The sequence below is a fragment of the Carassius carassius genome, chromosome 48, assembly GCF_963082965.1.
Source record: "Carassius carassius chromosome 48, fCarCar2.1, whole genome shotgun sequence".
In the NCBI taxonomy this organism is placed as follows: Eukaryota; Metazoa; Chordata; class Actinopteri; order Cypriniformes; family Cyprinidae; genus Carassius; species Carassius carassius.
In genome coordinates this window covers 1,061,364-1,086,068 of record NC_081802.1, presented here as the reverse complement: position 1 = coordinate 1,086,068, position 24,705 = coordinate 1,061,364, and the positions used below count along the sequence as shown (strand labels likewise).

The window sequence follows — 24,705 nt, the reverse complement described above, 5'->3', positions numbered from 1 at the left end:
CGATTGTTTGGCATCAGGGGATTTTCCTCCTTGAAAGGTAAGTCAATGCAATAATGGTCTCCAATTAACTTTGTGGTGTTGTTCATGACGTTCATAAACTTTACATCCTCTCTGGACATTTCAAGCTGCTCATCCGATGACCTCTCATTAAAGTCATAGTTAAACTGTTTAATCAGCATTTCCTGAAGATGTTCAACAGAGATTCTGTTTGATTTTACAGCAGAGTAGTCACTTTTGTTCCTGTTGCTCCCACCACGAAGTGGACCATTAACGACCCAACCAACTCTGGTTCTGACAGCATAAGGTCCCTCATCCTGGCTGTTGATTAGCTCCCAGGGCTCCATCACTTTTGGTGCATCCGTTCCAATGAGCAAATCAATGCCTTCATCAATGTTATGAAGCTTAACAGCCTTGAGATAAGACCACTGTTCCAAATCTTCTTGTCGTGGAATATTGAGTGTGGAAACAGGCATATCCTTTTGCGTTAAGACGCCAGGTAACTCAATAAAATCATTCATATTTATCCCAGACACTTCAAGACCGGACAGCATATGAGCATTTACAATCTTCTTTTGACCCATTGTTCTTAACAGAATACTTGTCCTTTTACCCTTCACATTCAATCTTCTTGCCAAACTATCTGTACAAAACGTTCCTGAACTCCCGGGATCCAAGAAAGCATATGTCTGCACAGTTTTGTTGCTCCTCTGGCTCTTGACTTTGACTGCAACAATAGAAAAAATTGAGGCATCTTTGTGACCAGCCCCAAATATGGCCACAAGTCTGAGACACTGAAGGTGAAGCAGTTGTTGAGCTCACAGACTGTTGATTGGAGGATGTTCCTTTATCCTGCCGCTCTATATGAAGGACACTTGGGTGATTTTGGTGACACACATTGCAGTCCAAACGTTTTCTACAATCTTTACTCATGTGGCCCACTTTCAGACATCCAAAGCAGATTCCTTTTTCTTTAATGAAATTAATCTTGTCCCTGTGTACTTTCATTTTGAACTGTGAACATTGATCCAATGAATGATTACCTTGTGTACAAAACAGGCAATTAAGAGTAGGGTGTCTGGCATTGTTTCCTGTATGTTGAGTTATAACTCCTTCTTTGACTGCAGTGACATTGGTGGCAAAACTGCTCCCTCTTTTCCTTTGTTTGAAGTGACTGGCATTGGATGTTTTGGAGTTGGTGAGCTGTAGGTCTTGGATCTTACCAAAGACTGGATCAGAAGCAATCTTGACTTGTCTTTCTATAAATCCTACCAGATCAGTGAACGTTGCTCTATCACCTCTTCGTTCTTGCAGATCACAAGCAACACTTCTCCACTTTTCCCTTAATTTGTAGGGAAGTTTCAAGATGATACTCCTCATGTTTGATGGTAAGTTCAGCTCTTTCATGTGCATCAAGTGTTCTGTTAAATTTGCACATCCACGCAGAAACAAAGAAAATGATTGCAACCCTTTAATATCCTCGCTTTTAACAGGTGTCCAGTTAAGTATCTTTTCCATATATGCAGCAGCAATTTTGTGTTCATTTCCAAAGTGCTCTGCAAGAAGACTTTTGGCTCTGTGGTATCCCTGCTCTGATGGTAAATGCTGACAACTGTGCACCAGGTCCTTTGGCTGCCCCCTGGTGTACTGTTCAAGAAAATGTAAACGATCACTCCATTTATCTGTTTTAGCCTCCACCCCATTTTCAAAAGCTCTGATAAAAGATCTGTATTGGAGAGGGTCTCCATCAAACACAGAGATGTTCCTAGATGGGAGGACAGCACACAGATTTTGTTGGACAAGCAAAGCAGCGATGTGATTTTGTTTTTGCATAATGTTTAAAACATAATTTTGATAGTTGTCAGTCAAAGCTTGGGTCTGATGGTGAGCATGTCCCATGTGCACTCCGTTTTAAGTTTGCATCACATGAACTGGAGCATCAGCCTTTAATGTCATTTCATCCATTTGTTTACTTTGTCTTTGTTTAGGCTTAACAACTGCTGGTTGGAGTCCAGAAGCAGACAAACCAAGAGCATGATCATTGACATTCATGACATCTGGGACAAAAGTGTTAGCGTCTGCATTTAAATCACTCACTCCTCGTGGCTTATTCCTTTTATAATAAGAATTAATGCCGTCTAAACCTTTTGAGCCACACTGTGACCTGGTTTTCAAAACATGAAGCTTTGCGTTTGTTGCTGCCAATTCCGTTTCAAGCTCAAGTTGCTCCATTTCTCTCCTTAGTTTTTCCTGTTGCGCTTCTATTTGATGTTTCCTTTTCTGCGCAGCGATGCGCTCCTCGAACGCTGCCTTGTCGGCCTCCGCTTTAATGCGCGCAGATGACGTCGAAGAAGTCCGTGATAGTTGAGAGTGCGCCTTTTCAAAGCTCGCTTTTACACTTGAAACGTTGGAGACACTGTCTTCAGGATTTACTTCATCAGCATTACATTGATCATCAGGAGTATCTTTATTTTGCTCAGCACGTGAATCATGCGCGTCAGAGAGCCATCCTTTTACCTTCTCAGTGAAATCACGATATTCTGTCATTTTGTCCGTGAAATATTTACTTTGTCTTTCAACTTCATCTTTAGGCAAAGGTAGACTCATAAAAGATTTATGGACATCATGTGCGTCTTCGCAACACCTTACAAACACAGAAAGTTCATTCTTCATTGACTCAACATTTTCCTTTGATGTCATTAACTCATTCATGTGTTTCATACACTTTTTGGCATGTTTGCATTTTTCACTCCTTTTTTCCTGCAGTGTCATCACACTATATTCTATACCTTTAGCAGACATTTTAACATTTCTTTTTGGCTTTTCAGTATCGTTTGCACCAATGTCGGACATTTCCGTTTCTTTTATTTATTTTCCTTTTTCGTTTGCAAACAAATCACACAGTTCGTTGACGCACAAGAGAGCAGGTTTGCAAAACACACAATGATTATTGATCGTCAGATCCTCTTCATTAAAACAAACACACACTGCCGGACTTTTTATGCATGAATGAAGGCACGTGGCCATGCGTAGACGTGTGACATTCAACCGATTCCTTATGAAATACTGTCAAACTCCACTCGTTTGGCCTTTTTCTATTATGGCTCTAAAACAGTTATCGCTGACTTACCAGTGTCTTTGAGAAGGTTGAAGTCTTGTGTGATCTGAGCCAGAGAATGCGCCTTGTCGCCACCTCGGCTGAATCTAAGACTGCTTAATGTCTTTTTTTCCATAAATCCACATCCAAGCGATCCTATAAGTCCAGTATTGAAGAGTTCAAAGGCCGGTTTTTTACTTGAATGTAGTGGCCGTTTGTCAACGAAGTAACAAAAAAAAAAAAACTCAAGTCAAAGTTCAAATCAAACAAAATCAAAAGGCCACTGATGCACCGTGGGTTTTGGTGTACGCGGGAGGGAAAAACATCAGGTCCAAACAAGTATTAAAATTCAACAAGACGTGGTTTATTTTTGACTGAAGTCGAGCAAACACAGAACAAAGCAAATTTCCTGTGCCTCTCCCGCTCCGGTAAAAAACCATATGCCTAACCTGGTGCATACTAGTCCCTGCCGTGCGCTTACCTAAATAACCCATAGTGCCCCCTAGCGTGCATGAAACAAACAAAACAAATAATAAACTAACAAAACACTAACAGAAATTGAATCATAATTAAATCAAAAAATGAATAAATTTATAATGAAATCTAAACACAGCACTAAATAGCTCCAACACAAGGCTTTATTGAACTACTCTAATACACACAAACTAAACTAACAAAAACACACAAACATTCATTCAAACAGTGACAGAGAAAAGTGATGTTATTAATGGAGGGTGAATGGAGTCCCAAGTGTCTAGACTGCTATTTCTCGACTGCAACCTGAGAGAATCAATCTACTAGCACTTTAATCTTAGTTCGTTTTCTTAATAAGATTTGCACCAGTTCAGCCAGAATTAGGAGATATTGTGTACTTGCGTTTGGATGCTCCTGTGGGTGCATGCATTCCCTTCTTTAACGAAGTTGCTGGAGAGGGAATCTCTGGCGCTGATTGGCTGGCAGTCGGTCAATGACGCGTTCTGAGGGACAGCACTTGATGGTGAGTCAAGTCAATCAAGTCATCTTTATTTATATAGCGCTTTAAACAAAATACATTGCGTCAAAGCAACTGAACAACATTCATTAGGAAAACAGTGTGTCAATAATGCAAAATGATAGTTAAAGGCAGTTCATCATTGAAATTCTGTGATGTCATCTCTGTTCAGTTTAAATAGTGTCTGTGCATTTATTTGCAATCAAGTCAGCGATATCGCTGTGAGTGGTTGGATGGCTTTGCATGGAGCGACTCTGAGAGGGTTTTCTTTGACGAAGTTCAATGAAGGATCTTACGGAAGAGTTGATAAGTTTTGAGTGAGCTCTTGGTGGTTTGAAGAGTACGTACGCATACACGCTGGACAATGGAAAGGTCAGCACAAAACATAGGCAAGAGCAAAAGTCACTGCAAAAGCAAGGCAAAAAGCTGCTTGTCATTGGGTTATAAGCGTGTCCATCTGACCCGTCCTTCCTAGTGCGACAGCCAATCAGATGTTGTCTTGGGCAGGACCTATGCCCCGTTCTCCGGTTATTGCTGTAATTAGCGTAATGTCCACGTAATCGAGTGTGTCCAAACTCCTGAGAGTTTAGTTAAACACTTTAATAAGCAAACTTAATAGTTTAAATATGGTGCATCCTACACACATCTATTTTATATAAAAATTCTAGAAATCATTTACCCATCAAGTAGGTACCAAAATACATATACTTCCCATAGTTGAGGTGGAAGTAAATAAGGATTTAGCCGTGATAAGTGTTTAACACACAAAATTAACTTGAGTAATATAAAGCATGCATAATACAGAGAATACACATGTATGAGGCAACTTCTGGTGATTAGTTCCTATAACTGAGGTAGAAAACCCTACGAATAGGCTGTAATGAAAGTTAACCACACAGAAAGAATTCCACAGATTATATGAAACATAGATGATACTAAATATATATGTGAGGAAAATTCTGGTAATCAATTCAGCTTATTGGAAGCAATTTTGAGACTGTTGTTTGTATTAAACCACAAGTGGGTTAATTTCAGTCTATTGGTTTTGGCGACAAAAGTCTCTGGAATTTACAGCTGCAGAAAGGAGGTGTTCCCTGGTTTAAGGTTTGTGATGATCTGGGCCATAGGAATGCCTTAGCATCCTTCATTTCCTGATAAGGCTGTGGATTTATGCATTGGGGTCACCACAGGGTTTCTTGGCCATTTGGTCTTAAGTTTGGGGAACAAAGAGAAATCTTTTCCTGCTGTCCTGGCATCGCTGGTATAAAATTAGACAGGCACAAAAAGGGAAAGGGGAGTGGGTGACATCTCCTTTAGCCATCTCGGCACCATGACTGTGTTTTATGATGCGCTAATGGTTCGATGGGGAATCGTTCTGAACTGTTCAAAAAGATCCGGTTACATCGAGTGATTCGTTCGTGAACCGGATATCACTACACTGCAGTAAACGTGCTCACAACAGACTGGAAGAGAAGACAATGCTGAATAAAGTCGTAGTTTTTGATATTTTTGGACCAAAATGTATTTTCGATGCTTCAAAAAATTCTAACTGACCCTCTGATGTCACATGGACTACTTTGATGATGTTTTTCTTACCTTTCTGGACATGGACAGTAGACCATACACACAGTTTCAATGGAGGGACTGAGAGCTCTCGGACTAAATCTAAAATATCTTAAACTGTGTTCTGAAGATAAACAGAGGTCTTACGGGTTTGGAACGATATGAGGGTGAGTCATAAATGAGATCATTTTCTTTTTTGGCTGAACTATACAGTGGCCGAGACAGCTCAACATGCTGCAACTTAAGAAAATTTGCAAGACGTGTTATTTAGAGTGTTTGCTTATCTGTGATACGTCAAGAGGATGTTTCCTATCAGTTGTCAAATAGACATTTAGATGATGTCTTTAAGATGTTTATGATTTAGAATGTATGTAAAACTGACACCTTAAAGACGTCTATCAGATGTTTGCACACAGCATTATGCTTTCCAGGTAAAGTGATCTTTAACAGATATCTAGCAGATATACGTTTGCTATCTAGGGTCTCACATACTATTTAGGGTGGACGGTATAAACATTGAGAGGCAGGGTTGGTTTCACAGAGTCAAGTGAATGATGACAAACAAAGTTCCACTTTCAATTATTATTATTATTATTATTTTTACATCCAATCATACAAGTAGTTTGAAGAACAAAATAAAATATTTGCCATATGCAATCCATATATGTGTACATTACTGTTCTACTATATCAGATTTAAAATCATGTTTAATGTGTAAATAAATTCAGAGGAGAAATTCAACACACACACACACACACACACACACACACACACACATACACGTTTACTTAGCTATCTAAATGGTGACTCCCCATAGGCATAATGGTGTTTATACTGTACAAACTGTACAATCATTTCCAAAAATATCGGCATCCTTGGTAAATATGATCAAAGAAGGCTGTGAAAATTAATCTGCATTGTTAATCCTTTTGATCTTTTATTTTAAAAATTCACAAAAAGGTATCCTTTCATTGGATAATAAGAATTTAAAATGGGGGGAAATATCTTTATGAAATAAATGTTTTTCTTTAATACACGTTGGCCAAACTTAACGGCACCATTTTATTCAATACATTTTGAAGTCAACTCAAGTCACCTTTATTTATATAGCGCTTTAAACAAAATACATTGCGTCAAAGCAACTGAACAACATTCAATAGGAAAACAGTGTGTCAATAATGCAAAATGATAGTTAAAGGCAGTTCATCATTGAATTCAATGATGTTATCTCTCTTCAGTTTAAATAGTGTCTGTGCATTTATTTGTAATCAAATCAACGATATCGCTGTAGATGAAGTGACCCCAACTAAGCAAGCCAGAGGCGACAGCGGCAAGGAACCGAAACTCCATCGGTGACAGAATGGAGAAAAAAACCTTGGGAGAAACCAGGCTCATTTGGGGGGCCAGTTCTCCTCTGACCAGACGAAACCAGCAGTTAAATTCCAGGCTGCAGCAAAGTCAGATTGAGCAGAAGAATCATCTCCTGTGGAGATGTTTCTTGTGGCCTTTTTCTGGTGGTCATCTGAGACAAGGTCTTTACAGGGGATCTGTATCTGGGGCTCTAGTTGTCATGGTCTCCGCTGTCTTTCAGGGCTGTGGAGGTCCTTTCTAGGTGCTAATCCATCATGTGGTCTGGATACATACTGGATTCGGGTGACTGCAGTGACCCTCTGATCTGGATACAGACTGGATCTGGTGGCTACGGTGACCTCGGAGAGAAACAGACTAATATTAGTGTAGATGCCATTCTTCTAATGTTATGGGAAGTGTTCCTGGTTCCAGTTTACCTAATTAATGCAGCTTAAAAATCATTTAATGGATTCAGATATTAGAAGCATGTTAGTGTGTTATGTGTAAGCCAGGTTAAAGAGATGGGTCTTTCATCAAGATTTAAACTGCAAGAGTGTGTCTGCCTCCCTAACAATGTTAGGTAGGTTATTCCAGAGTTTAGGCGCCAAATAGGAAAAGGATCTGCCATCCGCAGTTGATTTTGATATTCTAGGTATTATCAAATTGCCTGAGTTTTGAGAACGTAGCGGATATAGAGGATTATAATGTAACAAGAGCTCATTCAAATACTGAGGTGCTAAATCATTCAGGGCTTTATAAGTAATAAGCAATATTGTAAAATCTATACGATGTTTGATAGGGAGCCAGTGCAGTGTTGACAGGACCGGGCTAATATGGTCATACTTCCTGGTTCTAGTAAGAACTCTTGCTGCTGCATTTTGGACTAGCTGTAGTTTGATTACTAAGCGTGCAGAACAACCACCCAATAAAGCATTACAATAATCTAACCTTGAGGTCATAAATACATGGATTAATATTTCTGCATTTGACACTGAGAGCATAGGCCATAATTTAGATATATTTTTGAGATGGAAAATGCAGTTTTACAAATGCTAGAAACGTGGCTTTCTAAGGAAAGATTGCGATCAAGTAGCACACCTAGGTTCCTAACTGATGACGAAGAATTGTAAGAGCAGCCATCAAGTCTTAGACAGTGTTCTAGGTTATTACATTTAGAGTTTTTAGGTCCTATAATTAACACCTCTGTTTTTTCAGAATTTAGCAGTAAGAAATTACTCGTCATCCAGTTTTTTATATCGACTATGCATTCCATTAGTTTTTCAAATTGGTGTGTTTCACCGGGCCGCGAAGAAATATAAAGCTGAGTATCATCAGCATAACAATGAAAGCTAACACCATGTTTCCTGATGATATCTCCCAAGAGTAACATATAAAGCGTGAAGAGTAACGGCCCTAGTACTGAGCCTTGAGGTACTCCATACTGCACTTGTGATCGATATGATACCTCTTCATTCACTGCTACGAATTGATGGCGGTCATATAAGTACTATTTAAACCATGCTAATGCACTTCCATTAATGCCAACAAAGTGTTCTAGTCTATGCAAAAGAATGTTGTGGTCAATAGTGTCAAACGCAGCACTAAGATCCAATAGCACTAATAGAGAGATACAATCATGATCAGATGATAAGAGCAGGTCATTTGTAACTCTAAGGAGAGCAGCCTCAGTACTATGATACGGTCTAAATCCTGACTGGAAATCCTCACAGAATTTATCTAAGAAGGAATATAATTGTGAGGATACTACCTTTTCTAGTATCTTGAACATAAAAGGGAGATTCGAGATTGGTCTATAATTAACTAGTTCTTTGGGGTCAAGTAGTGTTTTTTTGATGAGAGGCTTAATAACAGCCAGTTTTGGGGACATATCCTAATGACAATGAGGAATTAATAATAGTCAGAAGAGGATCTATGACTTCTGGCAGCACCTTTTTTAAGAGATTAGATGGAATAGGGTCTAACATACATGTTGTTGGTTTAGATGATTTAACAAGTTTATACAATTCTTCCTTTCCTATGTAGAGAATGAGTGGAACTGTTCCTCAGGGGATCTATAGTGCACTGTCTGATGCGATACTGTAGCTGACGGCTGAATGGTTACAATTTTATCTCTAATAGTATCGACTTTAGAAGTAAAGTAGTTCATAAAGTAATTACTGCTGTGATGTTGGGAAATGTAAAAAATTGTTGATGCTTTATTTTTCGTTGATTTAGCCACTGTATTGAATAAAAACCCCAGGTTATGTTTAGAGAGAAGAAAAGTAATCTGATCTAACAGTTTTTAATGCTTTTCTGTAGAGCAGGTTCTTTCTCGCCAACTAATACGAAATACCTCTAGCTTTGTTTTCCTCCAGCTGTGCTCCATTTTCTGGGCTGCTCTTTTTAGGGTGTGAGTCTTCTCATTATACCATGGTGTCAGACTGGTTACCATTGGTACACTACTGCTATTCCTGCAGTTCTCAGATGTGTAAAATTGTATAATCAACTGAATTTGAAGCACTGAATTTGAACCACTGACTTTGTAAATTAATTTATATAAAAAAATTTAAATGGACCAAAATTTCAACACTTAAATATTGCAGGTGGTATTTTTAAACAAACTAAATACTTTGGATATGAACTGGATGATGGTGGCGCGTCCACACACAGCAGCTTCTCTCTCTCCTGTCAGAACAGTGTTTTCATGTTTTTTGTCTTGTGAGTAGCAGTGTTTTTGTACGTCTTCATCACGTCCACCTGTATTTAAGCGCGAATTCAGCCGTGAGTTTCTGCTCAATGTCGGCAGAACCATTTTTGCAGAGTTTAACTCTGCACACACCGTAGAGCTGCGTGATCTCAGTCTGCTCCGGAGGGCTTCACCATCACTGACCCCCACTGCTGCATCTCACCCACAGCAGAGGCGCCACAAGTGGCATGAGAGGAAGCAGAAGAGGGGTAAACACTGAGGTATCCGGGCTAGTCTAATGGCTAACCCACACAAGCCAGCTATCCCCACCATTGTATTGGATAAAATACGCTCTTTGGACAATAATCTCGATTATATCCGATTACTATGATCAACTCAGAGAACTGTAAGAGACTGTTGTGTTTTTGTGTTCACAGAAACATGGCTTAGCAACAGCATTCCAGATTGCGCTATTCAGCTCGATCAGCAGACATGCTAAGAACACACCAACCGTCGTTAAAATAGCAAAAGTGGATTTGGACATGCCCTGAGTGCACCTGCGCCGTGAGCTTTACACTTTGTGTTTAGATTGTTAAAATAGGGCCCTCTGACTGAAAGACCTCAGGCAGTATGGGTTGGCAGCAACACATCCAGCACACTGAACACTGGGACCCCCCAAGGATGTGTGTTGAGCCCCCTCCTCTTTATTCTGCTGACACACGACTGCACACCATCACACAACTCCATCCTCTTTATTTCGTTTGCAGAAGACATGACTGTGGTGGGTCTCATTAGCAACAGAGATGAGACAAACTACAGGAGTGAGGTGAGCCGCCTGGCTGGGAGGTGCAGTGACAACAATCTCTCTCTGATCCTGGAGAAGACAAGGGGATTGTTGTTGACTTCAGCAGAGTGCACACAGCAGAGTTTATGCTCCTCTGACCATCAGTGGTGTGGCTGGCAGAGGACCACCACAGCCGAGCAGACGAGACAGATGCCACCCGGGGCGGAGCAGAGGACCACCACAGCCGTGCGGACGAGACAGAAGCCCACCAGGGTGGCGCAGAGGACCACCACAGCCGTGCAGGTGAGACAGAAGCCCACCAGGGCAGTGCAGAGGACCACCACAGCCGAGCAGACGAGACAGAAGCCACGAGACAGAAGCCCACCAGGGCGGCGCAGAGGACCACCACAGCCGAGCAGACGAGACAGAAGCCATGAGACAGAAGCCCACTAGGGCGGCGCAGAGGATCACCACAGCCGAGCAGATGAGACAGAAGCCCCCCAGGGCGGAGCAAGGGACCACCACAGCCGTGCGGATGAGACAGAAGCCCACCAGGGTGGCGCAGAGGACCACCACAGCCATGCAGTCGAGACAGAAGCCCACCAGGGGGGCGCAGAGGACCACCACAGCCATGCGGTTGAGACAGAAGCCCACCAGGGCGGAGCAGAGGACCACCACAGTGGGATCGATGGCACAGGAGAGCAAGTTTGGTTAGGTAAGGCTGAAATAGAGAACATGAACAGGTTAAGGGTAGTCTCCGTGGCCATGACAGGGCAGGTGGTGAGTTCCTGGATGGCCTCCATGGCCATGACAGAATAGGACGAGCGCTCAGGAAGTTCGGCTGAGACGTGACAAGGCTCTGGAAGTTCAGCTGAGACGTGAAGAGGCTCTGGTAGATCCGTGGTGATTTGACTGGGTTCAGGAATATCAACTGTGGCTTGACTTTGTTCAGGAAGATCAACTGCGGCTTGACTTCGTTCAGGAAGATCAACTGTGGCTTGACTTTGTTCAGGAAGATCATTGGTGACTTGACATGACTCAGGAAGATCATTGGTGACTTGACTTCGACCATGAAGAACAAGAGTTATTTGACTTGACTCATGAGGTCTAACTGTGGTTTTGTTTGACTCATGGGTGTTAATGGTGACTTGACCTGACTCAGGACGGTCAATGGTGATCTGACTAGACTATGGGAAATCAGCGGGGGACCTGGTCAGTGGGGACCTGACTTGACTCTGGAGGGGCCACGGGCACCTGACTCGACTCTGGAGGGGCCATGGGGACCTGACTCGACTCTGGAGGGGCCACGGGGACCTAGTCAGTGGGGACCTGACTCGACTCTGGACGGTCACCTGTGGCTGCCATCTTGTGTAGTGGCACTGAGTCGGCGGCCATCTTGTGCAGTGGCGGTGGGCCGGCAGCCATCTTGTGCTGTGGCTCTGGCCTGGCGGCCACCTTGTGCTGTGGCACTGGGCTGGCGGCCATCTTGTGCAGTGCCGCTGGGCTGGCAGCCATCTCATGCAGTGGCGCTGGGCTGGCGGCCATCTCGTGCAGTGGCGCTGGGCTGGCGGCCACCTTGTGCAGTGGCGTTGGGTCATCCAGGAAGGCGTTAAAGAGGTCTTTATGTGCCTCATCATTGTACCCCAGTCCTACTGCCATAGACCAAAATATTTGCGCCAAACCACCCACCTCACTCCTGCAGTTGGGGCCGGAGTTAAAAACAGAGTCATCAAGCCGGACACTTTCTGCTCCCGTTAGTGACACACACGTGGTGTTTGCATACTTTATCACAGATGAAGTGAATTAAATGCAATACTTGTAAAATACACAGACGTTTTAGAAACGTTTTTACATACTGCTTAATACAGCGCCATATTTTCAAGAATAAAGTTTAACATAAGCATATACTATTTAAATACTACTACAGTGGGGTATATATGCTTTTATCAGTTTTGTATGACAGTGCGACTACAATACAAAAATGTTTTTATCATTCTAAAAACACAGATTTGGGTCCATTATTGGAAGTGAAAATGTTCGTCTAAGTTATGGTTTATTAACGTCTACACCTACCACAACCTAAACCTACCCTTAAAGTACTGCAAATACAGTAATTATGTGTTTTATTCTCGGTTGTAGCTAGAAGGGATACATCTACAGGAAACCAACAATAATTATTATTTTCTACCAATTAGATTGTGTTTTTATTAAAGTCTACACCTACCCCAACCCTAAACCTACCCTTACAGTAATGCAGATACATTAAACATCGTTGTTTAGCATGAGAAAAAAGGACGTGATATTGATGTGTGCATGCGCAGTAAACCCGGGTAGGAAAATCTGTCGGGTAGGATAAAATGTCAGGACACCGGCTGCTCTCGAAACGCTCTTGCGGTACTTTGATGCCACACGTGACAGTCATGTGGCCTCGGAGCTGTCTCAAGTCAGACAAAATTTCTAACCGGCATGCACTGCTTCAAATCAGATTGCGATTGGTTTGCGCAATGCTGCGTGAAGTCGAACGCACCTATTGACAAAGCCATGTGCTCATACACAGGACAAACAAAGAAACACTAAACAAGGACAAAACAGACAAAGCTGCCAGGGCAGAACCCTGACACTGACAGAACTAAAGGGGCTTATAAGGGCTGCGCAGAACCTATTTAGCTAAACTAAACTTAGAAATAAACATGCTCAAATTTACTAGTCTATAACATGCTGACACAATCTTTTACAAAGGCTTTCAAGAACAACACAAACAGCTTTTAAATCGTACTAAATGTTGTCTTCTGCAGAATGTAAAAATCTGAAAGTTTTCTGTAAGTGTTGTCTTTAGGTTTACGAGATATAGATATATACAGTTTTTTACTAATATACAGTTTTTACAGTATAAAAATTATTATGTCTGTGGAAAGTCCCCATAAAACATGACATTAACGTTTTGTGTGTGTGCGTGTGTGTGTGTGTGTGTGTGCGCGTGTGCTCTTTTTCAGTGTGTGATCTGAGGATTGTGCTGATAGGAAAGAATGGATCAGAAAACAGCCGAGTGGGGAACACTTTACTGGGAACAGAAGCGTTTCACAGTGAAGCTGTGTCTTATTCACAGCAGCACAGTGTGAGAATCAGTGGAGCTGTGGAGGAGAGAAAGATCACAGTTATAAACACTCATCACCTGTTCCAGCCGAATCTCCAACACCATCAGATAACAGAGAGAGTGAGAGAGTGTGTGTCTCTGTCTGCTCCAGGACCTCATGTGTTCATACTCGTACTGCAGTATAAGGACTTCAGAGAGAACGACAGACACAGAGTGAAATATCTGCTGAACCTCTTCAGTGAGCAGGCCATGAAACACACTATAGTGCTGACTACTGATGAAGAGTCACGCGGATTGATGTCTTTTATGATCACATATAATGCTATTCATGATTTAATAAAGGAGTGTGGAGGACATCTACAGTTTGATACAGTAAACACAGGATGGCGCTCTGAGTTGTTCAGAAGAACAGAAGAGATACTCAAGAAAGAACATGTAGTATTTCTCCTCTGTAACATATATGAAGATGGAGGTGATGGATCATCAGTGGATGGAGATCGGAGCAGATCTGGAGCTTCAGACAGAGACGACGAGAAAGAGAAGAAGGATTCTGATCTTAAAGAGAGCACAAAGACAGCAAGTGATGGAAGAGGTGCGTCAAAGTTTTTTTTTCTCGAAAGAATAAATGATTTGACAATTTAGGCATAAGGAAATATTTTGTTCTTTCTTAGTCTGTTTTATTATTGTTGTTGTTATACTATTACAAATTTTTTATAAAAGGTTATTGTATGGTTTAAGAAAACGTGCAATAAATCACTTTTATTGAACATTTATGGGGCATTTTTATTGTCATTTTTAGAGCTTGATAGTAAAATCACCATATTTTGTGTAGTAAAAAAAGTAGCCTTGACATTGTACTAAAAAGCCCCTTTTGTATTCAGTGGAAAAACACCACACAAACATAAACATATGTGCATTTATCAACACTTCAGTCATGTAATGATCGAATTTTCAACTATTCCTCTTCCTCTTAATAATGTAGTGTGAGTGCACACCATCTGTTTGCATTTTGCCATGAATACATACTTTCTTTTTATAGACCAATTTGTTTGCAAACAGTGATGAAATTTTTTTGTCTATCTGGTGGCACAAAATTACAGTTTTAAAATAGCAGTCAATGTAAGCCATGGAATGAAAGAGTAAAAACAATTATTCTGAGTTTAGATTTTACAATTATTATTAAAAAAACAACAACTCGTCATTCTCTCTTTTCCCCTCAGCTCAGAATCATGAGTTTATATCCTAAACTTCTTGCTTTTTTCTCTCAGAATTGACAAATGTGCAATTATTGATTTAAATTTAGTTATAAAGTTTGATTAGTATTTGATGCTGTAACTGTAGGTCTAATACAATAAGTCCCCTACGAACTGCATATGTGAATATTATGTAGGCCTATTGTTTAAATCAAATTTTTGCTTTAAAAGTAGGGTAATCATAGCAGATTTCATCCATAGTCTTTCCGTTTAAACGTCTTCAAATGGCGTCTTTGATGACAGTATTATATAAAAATTATTTGCATTCTGATTCTGACACCCAAAGGCACAACAATAAAAAAAAGTTTGTCTTGTTCCATGGATTTTATTTGTTTTCATCGACTTGTTACCAGTGTTTTTCTGCCCCCACAATGCGCACGCAACTGCAAGTTAATTAACCGTGACGTCTAATTGGTCTGTAGTTGCATTCACCCAACCTTGTTCAGACTATAGGCCCATTCATACTAAGATCTATAATTATAAAGAGAACTATAAAAGATAACTATATTAGCATCCACACCAGTGGACAATACTGTCTGTTTATTCTAAGCTGTTTATAGCAAGATTGATTGTGATAGGTTGTCAATATTTTATTGTTCATCAGCTGGAAAAAAATAATTCTGAAAGTGATTCCAACGATATTGTTTCTCTGTGCCTTTATTGTTATAGCTGTGGTGTGGACTCTGCTATTCTTTAATATTGAGAATGTCATTTGAGTGTATTTTTAAGAATTACATAAAGCACATTTCTGAGAAGTACATACAGTAAAAAATAGACTGAAAGTATACTTTTGTATTTTTTAGTTTAAAAGAAGTATACTAATAGCACACTTGAATAGACTTCTTTTTTTGTAAGGGTTGCTAAATCTGATTGGATTCCAAGGCCTAAATAAGGAAACTATACCAAGGTAGCCTTCAGTTGATAGAAGAATGTATTCAGTTGATAGATTATTGCATTGCAATGTGATATATTTTGCAATATAATATGTTTGTTGTTGTTCAAGGAAGTGTATTTTGGTACCAAAGCTGAACTGACTCTACTGTCTCTAATCTTGTTTCAGCGACGACTGGAAAAACAAAGCTGAACATTGTGCTGTGTGGAAATAATTCAACACTCAAGAACTTAGTGTCTAAAATACTTAGAGGGACAATAAATAAACCAATGAATAAACTTTTACATCAGAAAGAGAAGAGCAATGAGGGTGTGAAGAAAGAGGCGAAGATCAATGGACGTCAGATCAGTGTAATAGAGCTTCCAGTTCTCACTCGTCTCTCAGAGGAGGAAGTGATGCGTCAGACTCACTGCTGTGTGTCTCTCTGTCATCCTGGAGTTCATCTTTTCATCCTCGTTACTCCTGTCAGTCCACTTACTGATGAAGACAGAGCAGAAATGGAGAAGACTAAAAATATATTTTACTCACAAGAGCATTTCATGGTGTTTTTCTTTACTGAAGACACTGTTAACAAAAGTGTGACAGATTTTGTAGCGTCCACAGAATCTCAGAGGATCGTGAGTCTCTATGGGAGCTGGTGTGATGTGATGGGGTTACAGGACCAGAGAAACCCAGAACAGATCTTAAAGATTATAGATGCTATAGACCGCATAAAGACTGAACCCTATTCTCTTCAGATGTATATGAGATCTCCAGAGAGGAGAGTCAGACATGAACTAGAGGAGAAACTGAGAGTGAGAGACAATGAAATCGAAGAGTTACAGAAGAAGATCAGGACACTGGGTAAGTGCAATTAATTCATTTTCTCTGAATAAAGCATCTTTGTGAGAATACAATAATAGTCTCACAAGTTATTTTGAGCAGTGGGTTAAAGAGTACTGAAAATTTGTAGTCAAGTACAAGTACTGTTGCATTACTGAAATAATACTCAGTTACAAGTAATAGTACTAGTAATAAAGTAAAAGTACAAAGTAATGTTCTCAAAAACTACTCAAAATAGTAGATACTTTTTTGCCTGTGCTATTTAATTAATTGTCAAAAACCACTAAATCAAATCAGAGATCTATTGAGAAAATACAATATAGCAATAAAAACTGCGTAAACGGAAAAACATCAGAACACGGAAGAGAGATAGTATGTGATTATGGCGTCTACAGGGTCAGATCGATTTATACAAATTAATACTAAAGAAAAAGGTATGTAATATGAGATTACTTCAGCTTCGAAATGACAGATGCCAAGCAAAAAAGGTAATGTTAATTTGCAAGAGCTGTGTCACAACATAAAGAGCTCCCTTATTGGTTCTGCTTTCAGTACTGATGTTGATTTTAAATTAAGCTTTGTCCCCATCATAGTTGAATCACAGGACTGGATACCAGTTGCCTTGTCAAAAACTCTTTAATGTCATATGTATCAGGCATGGGAGAGAAACCAGTCTTCATGCCAGCTGTATTTGTTTCTCTGGGGCATTAACAGAGAGCGTAGCATTATATTCCACTGACTAAAGGATTTGCTATTCTTTACAAGGTAAAGAGACATGTTGGTTGGTTTAAAATAGAATGTATACTTATAAATCAGTTGAAAAACAAGCCACAGTATGTTCAGTATGACACAGAGTCTCTTCTCTCTGTGTCTGCCATATGATCCTAATATGTTCATGCAGACTTCAGCATTATATATAACTTTATCAAGCACTTAACTTCACAAATACATTATACATCCATTTATGAATATAAATAATATTAAAATAATACATTTCTGGTCCAGAACTAGAGATTAAAAGTTACATTCTTTAGATGTTTTTATAAGTACATGAACGTTAATATTGCACATTTTATCTCCCCAACAAATTCTAATTTGAAAGAAGTTTTTAATTAATGTTAACTATTCCCAATTCAGAAGACCGCACACACAGACTGTGTCTCTGAATCCTTCTCATACTCGCTCCCAGAGGTGGGTAGAGTACCCAAAAACTGTACTCAAGTAAAAGTAAAAGTACTTCTAGAAATATTTACTCAGGTAAAAGTACTAGTCTTGAATAGTTACTTGAGTAAGAGTAAAAGAGTATCGGATAAAAAATCTACTCAAGTAGTTAGTTACTAGTTACTTTGGTTCATATATACTGAGCCTATTTTTATTTAGATATATAGATAAAATGTATGTAATGTATGTGTGCGTGTATAAAGGTATATATTTCATCAGCCTTTACTCCAATTTATGTAATTTATTATAAAACCCTGTCTGTTTACTTAAGTAACAGATATAGGTGTCATGCCATAATATATTTTTAATACGACTGACTTTATATTAAATGTGAATTTAACATTGAAAGTTAATGTGATATAAATATTGCTACTAATCTTTCATTGTTACATTACATTACATTTACATTTATTCACTTAGCTGACGCTTTTATCCAAAGCGACTTACAATTGCCACATATGTCAGAGGTCGCACACCTCTGGAGCAACTAGGGGTTAAGTGTCTTGCTCAGGGACACATTGGTGTCTCACAGTGGATTCGAACCCAGGTCTCTCACACCAAAGCCATGTGTCTTATCCACTGTGCTAGCACCACCCATTGTTCAGAAAGAGAGCAAATAACATTTACATTATTAAAGATAATTTTCACTGACAGTCTAGATTTCAATCACTCTCAGAAACTCCCATTAAAATCACTGAAACTGTTAACACTGTGAAATCAATATCTTAATTAAAGATTCGTACACACATCTGCACTTTGTTGTTTCTGACGAGAGAATTCGCCAGAAAGAGGTATTCAGTCAGGAGCAAGTGAAGGAAGCACCGGGATTTCAGCGATGACTCATCGGAACACCTCTGATTGGCCAATGCTTTAATAAGCTCAAAAAAATCATGTGTGATTGGTTATAATGCGCAGCGCTGTATAAACGCATCTATCTCTGGCTAAGCACCAGCAAGCAATCACAGATCTGAATTTAGCAGCTGGACTTGCTGAACGTACTCGCACCGGTGTTATTGTATTAAAATTAATAAAATCTTAATCGGCTATTTTTTTGTCTTTTAGAAGCTGCATTCAACTTGACTCCCCTCTGTTATAAGCCACACACGTACAACAAACTAATGTCACAGTGGTATCGTGTACTGTAATCGAGTGTAGCCCAAGTTATTACCTGTTAAACAGTAGACAGCACACGTGGTGTACATCCAATAAGGATCTCCATCGCTAGCAAATAATAGCCTTTGCAGATTTGCTTTCAATTCAGTGCAGTTCCATAGCCCCGTTTTCAACGCTGCTGATGTTTTTAAACGTTACTGACGTTTAAACTCTGAGTGACCACTTCAGACGCTCAGCGCGTGCGGCAGGGAACTGAACGAATCATTCAAACTGATTCATGAACCAATTCACTCGTTTGCCAATTGGTTTGATCAAGCCTTTGAACAGAATTGACTCAAAAGAATGAATCATTCGCGAATGGGCATCGCTCATTGCCCAGAGAAAAGTAGACGGCGCGTTTGGAATAAACTGAAGCATTTATAACATTTATTGCATTAAGATAAAGTAACGAGAGGAGCGTCGCCCACAGTAACGAAGTAAAAGTACAGATTTTCCCCAAAAAATTTACTCAAGTAAGAGTATAAAGTACCCATCTTTAAATATACTCCGAAAAGTATTAGTTACCCCAAAAACATTACTCAAGTAAATGTAACGAAGTAAATGTAACGAAGTAAATGTAACTCGTTACTACCCACCTCTGCTCGCTCCTCTCTGCTGCATCTCATGGAGGAGCCATTTTTCCTGACACTTGCCGCCCACACGCAGCCTGTCTCGTAATGTTCGTCTCCACATCCACGTGTCCACATCTTGTTAAAAAATCTCAATTAGATATTTTCCCCAAAACGCACAGAATGCAGCTGGGGGTGACCTCAATTTAATGGAGGGCTTTGGGTCGGGCTTGATGATGGGATCTGATTCGTTATGCCCATGGTTGATTCATGTTGGACGTAGGAGTCCTATGTATATGAACTTAGCCCTCTGGATATTTGAATCAACATTCACTGTAGGTGAAGTGGCGACTGACCTTAAAGTCGTCACCCATCATGACCACTATTACTAAGTCATCACCACTCATTGCTGCTGGTCCTACATCCTTGCCCATCAAGTCTGCTGATCCCAAGTTATCACCTGTCATGGCCATCATCCCAGAGCCTTTCTCAGTGTTCACTCCAACCCATGAGTTGTTTCAGTCCCAGAATCCAGAAATGAACTTGCTCCAGCTCCAGAGCCCGCCCCCGTGCTGGCTCCATTTCCAAAGCGCCCTCCAGTGCCTGCTCCTCGAAAGTGCCTTCCAGAGTTGGTTCCAGTGTTTGCCCAGACCTTGCCTTTTTCCCCGGATCCAGAAGAGAAAAATAGGGGTGTGGAGAAGGGTGTCAGACCAGGCCCCAGAGTTCACTCCAGTTTTGTCCCAGTCCCAGACCACAGCCTAGGAAGGTCTCCTGATCCCCAGTGCAAAACAGGAGGGGTTCCTGAGTTCAGCCCAGGATGGGCTCCTATTCCCGAGTTAAGCACAGGAAGGGCTCCTGATTCCCAGTCAAGCCCAGGATGCGCTCCTGTTCCTGAGTTAAGCCCAAGATGGGCTTCTACTCCCCAGTTCCGCCCAGTGAGGGCTCCTGATCCTCAGTCAGGAACAGAGAGGGCTTCTTTTGCAAAGTTTAGCCCAAAGCAGGCTTCAGCTTCCGACCAGTGTCCAGGGCACATTTCAGCCCTTGACCACAGGCCAGTGTTGGTTTCAGCCTATGACATGAGTCCCAGACATTGTGCAGTGAGTAGCCTAAATGGAGGATCTGTTTTTAATCCCTTTCCTAATAAATCTAGTTCCCTCAGTGCAGCCAGGTGAGCCGCTTTGCCTTCAGTCGGGATAAGTAATAATAATAATAATTATAATAATAATAAACTAGGGTGGCCATATGCGCCATTCATATGGGACACGTCCCAGCCAGGATTTTAATTCAAGTTTTCAATTCAATCAAGTTTATTTGTATAGCGCTTTTTACAATACAAATCGTTGCAAAGCAACTTTACAGAAAATTATGTTTCTACAATATTTAATAATAGCTTTTAAGTGGTGATTCAGTTTGTGCACGTATGACAGGATTTGTAGAAAAATTAATACAAGATGTAGTCAGCCAGACGATGAACATTATTAATATTATTAATAATTAATAATTATTATATGATGCAGTCACACTTGTAGCAATATTTGTTAGTTCTGTTTGTTGATTCAGGGTTAGCATCATCTGGGGTCCTCTGAGGGTCAGCATCATCTCTTCTCAGGTGTTCTGGATCCAGACTGGAGCTTGTGTAAATCCTAGTAGCCACGGGGTGTAAATCCCGTGGCAAAACATAGAAACAAATAGAGACATCATTAGCTTAGCTGCTGATCCAACAAAATAAAATTAATTATTTTAACCCAAGCTAAAGAATAAAAATGCACATTTGATCAGATGCAACTACACTCACAATTTAAGATACATTATTTGAATGCTTGGCGAAAGAGATGCGTTTTTAATCTAGATTTAAACAGAGAGAGTGTGTCTGAACCCCGAACATTATCAGGAAGGCTATTCCAGAGTTTGGGAGCCAAATGTGAAAAAGCTCTACCTCCTTTAGTGGACTTTGCTATCCTTGGAACTACAAAAAAAATTCCAGAGTTTTATGACCTTAGGGAGCGTGATGGATTGTAACGTGGTAGAAGGCTAGTTAGGTACGCAGGAGCTAAACCATTTAGGGCCTTATAGGTAAGTAATGATAATTTGTAACTGATATGGACCTTAATAGGTAGCCAGTGCAGAGACTGTAAAATTGGGGTGATATGATCATATTTTCTTGACCTGGTAAGGACTCTAGCTGCTGCATTTTGGACTACCTGTAGCTTGTTTATTGAAGAAGCAGGACAACCACCAAGAAGTGCTTTACAATAGTCCAGTCTAGAGGTCATGAATGCATGAACTAGCTTTTCTGCATCAGAAACAGATCACATGTTTCGTAGCTTGGCAATGTTTCTAAGATGGAAGAATGCAGTTTTTGTAACATGGGAAATATGATTTTCAAAAGACAAGTTGCTGTCTAATATAACACCCAGATTTTTGACTATAGAGGAAGTAACAGTACATCCGTCTAGTTGCAGATTGTAATCTACAAGATTCTGTGTAGTGTTTTTTGGTCAAATAATTAATATCTCTGTCTTATCCGAATTTAATTGGAGAAAATTATTTGTCATCCAATCTTTTACATTTTTAACACACTTTGTTAGCTTACATAATTTAGAGGTTTCACCTGGTCTCGTTGAGATATATAGTTGAGTATCGTCAGCATAACAGTGGAAGCAAATTCCGTATTTTCTAATAATATTACCAAGGGGCAACATGTATATTGAAAATAGAAGGGGACCTAGGACCGATCCTTGTGGTACTCCATATTTTACTGATGATAAATGAGATGACTCCCCATTTAAGTAAACAAAATGGTAGCGATCGGACAGGTAGGATCTAAACCATCTTAGAGCCTGCCCTTGAATACCTGTATAGTTTTGTAATCGATCTATGAGTATGTCATGATCTATGGTGTCGAACGCAGCACTAAGATCAAGTAAGACTAGAAATGAGATGCAGCCTTGATCTGACGCAAGAAGCAGGTCATTTGTAATTTTAACAAGTGCAGTTTCTTTGCTATGGTGGGGCCATGAAATTCTTCATACAGATCATTTTTGTGCAGGTAGGTGCTCAAATGAGCAGACACAACTTTTTTTAAAATTTTAGACATAAATGGAAGATTTGAAATAGGCCTATAATTTGTCAGTTCACAAGGATCTAGTTTTGGTTTCTTAATAAGAGGCTTAATAACCGCCAGCTTGAATGATTTTGGGACGTGACCTAAAGATAACGACGAGTTAATGATATTGAGAAGCGGTTTTGAGAAGCACTTTTAATTTTAATTATGCCTGAAATATCCAGGTTTTGGCTATTTGCATTGTGCAGGTTGATGGTTGTGTATCATTCATGAGAGCTATAAAGAGCAGAGCAGACGGCTCCTTATTCTTTCAAATTGCTTTCTCATGTTTGTTCGTTCATTTGACATGAAGCATTGTGGCACACTTTGTGTTTTTTTTTTTTGATTTGTGCGCAGCGATGCTTCAAATCGATCGAACGAACAAACATGTGCACATATTTGCATCGCTTTGATCATTCCCTCTAGATCTCACCTTCTCACACGCAGCCCCACAATTGGTCGATTACGTACAATACCTGCATGTTATTGGTCAAACTGCTCTGGATGTTTTAGGCAATATTAAAATCCTGGCCGGGACATGTCCCTTATGAACGGCGCATATGGTCACTCTATAATAAACTTTATTTTATATAGTGTAGCGTATCAGACCCGAACCACACAAATTAAAGAGTCGATCAGGACTGTGGTTGAAACACAAGCCGAATTCCTCAGAAAGGCAACAGGAGGTCATAAATCATTCCTAGTGCCACAAGTCCAAAGCAAGATAACCAACCAACTCTTCCACAGAACAGCTTTCAACATTAACACCACTAGAGCAATAATTGAAAATTTCAATTCGGAGAAGAGATTGTCAAATTTGGGACAAGTAATCAAGATGCAATGCCAGCCAGCACATGTAAACCCATGAGAGTAATAAACAAGATCCTTGGATTGACTTCCCCCCACCTAGCAGAACCAGACTGAAATTCCTAAGGAGGCCTTTTAACCTCTGGTCTCCACAGAAATCTTTATGTCAGAGAATGGCACAGAAACTGTCTTTTCTAGATATAAATGGACCAAAATGAACTTATAAATGAATATCAGTCCATCGCTTAACTCCATATTCATTTATATGTAACCCACACATTTGACTATCATGTTATAATCACTTCTTGTGTATGTCTTTTAATAACTATTGGATAGCTTAAGGATACATATTCATGTTTAGTATGTACGTGTTTGAATCTGTTATCTTGAAACAGTCCTGACCATCAGTTATTTGTCAAATGTATCATATTCTTGTTATAGGAATCATGTCCTTGTTTATTGTTAAATAAGACCCTGCAAGAGCGGAAAAATTCGGACCACATGCTTGATAAGATAACATATGATTTATGATACTGTTAGCGTACTTTGAGTGTGGTTCCAATGTGCGTCGGCCTGCACGCCTGCTGCTACCTAGCCACAATGAGAAGAAACACCACCTAGTCTCGTCAAACGTTACTTCTGTTCTTTTACTTTAGTTTCTTTTTGTTTCCGTTTGAGAGTTTCATGTTCTGAGTTAAGTTTTGTAACGTCGTGTCTCCGAGTCTGACCTCGAGTGCCCGTTCAACTTCAACCAGCCCACACAACTCCGCGTCTTCAGCCAACGCCCCACCACGGGCTTCCCACTTCAACAACTACTGAACTTCCAGCCAATCAGCAACATCGGGGAACCCCCTTTCAATGACAACAAAGGGAACCCCTTTACACAGGCAAAGTACCTCCATACTGATCTATACTGGTGTATCTAGTATAATTTTAACCTCACTGAAGAACTCAATGCGAGGGTTAATTAAGTGATTGATGGCTGTTGATGTCTATGCAATTTCACTTTTTATTTTTATTTTTATTTCATTGCTGTAAACTTGGGATTCCACATTTTCTCTTAAACTCATCCTTTCCTAACTTTCTATCTTCCTGCAACTTGTGTGAATGTGTGAGTGTGTGCGCTTATGTGTTAGATTAGTTTATATGTCTTAGATTTATCTAATAAAGCCTTATTCATATCGAAAAGAGAAGTATCTTGTGTTTTGTGCTTACAAGTTAATGTCTTAAACTGCCGATCTTGTTACTGTGCTAATTAATAGTGTTTTCACTATAGTTTGGATATTAATATCCAGTGCAGATTTGATGTTAAACGGCTCGTTCA

General features: G+C 40.0%; 1 protein-coding gene across 1 annotated transcript in view; it reads left to right on the top strand.

The window, feature by feature from the left end:
• Window positions 1–24,705, top strand: part of LOC132131923 (trichohyalin-like) — a 56,543-nt gene that overhangs the window by 16,084 nt on the left and 15,754 nt on the right. The window contains exons 2-3 of the mRNA XM_059544096.1: window positions 13,462–14,154; window positions 15,876–16,550. Coding sequence (XP_059400079.1) covers window positions 13,462–14,154; window positions 15,876–16,550 — 1,368 coding nt within the window. The remainder of the gene's footprint in view (window positions 1–13,461; window positions 14,155–15,875; window positions 16,551–24,705) is intronic.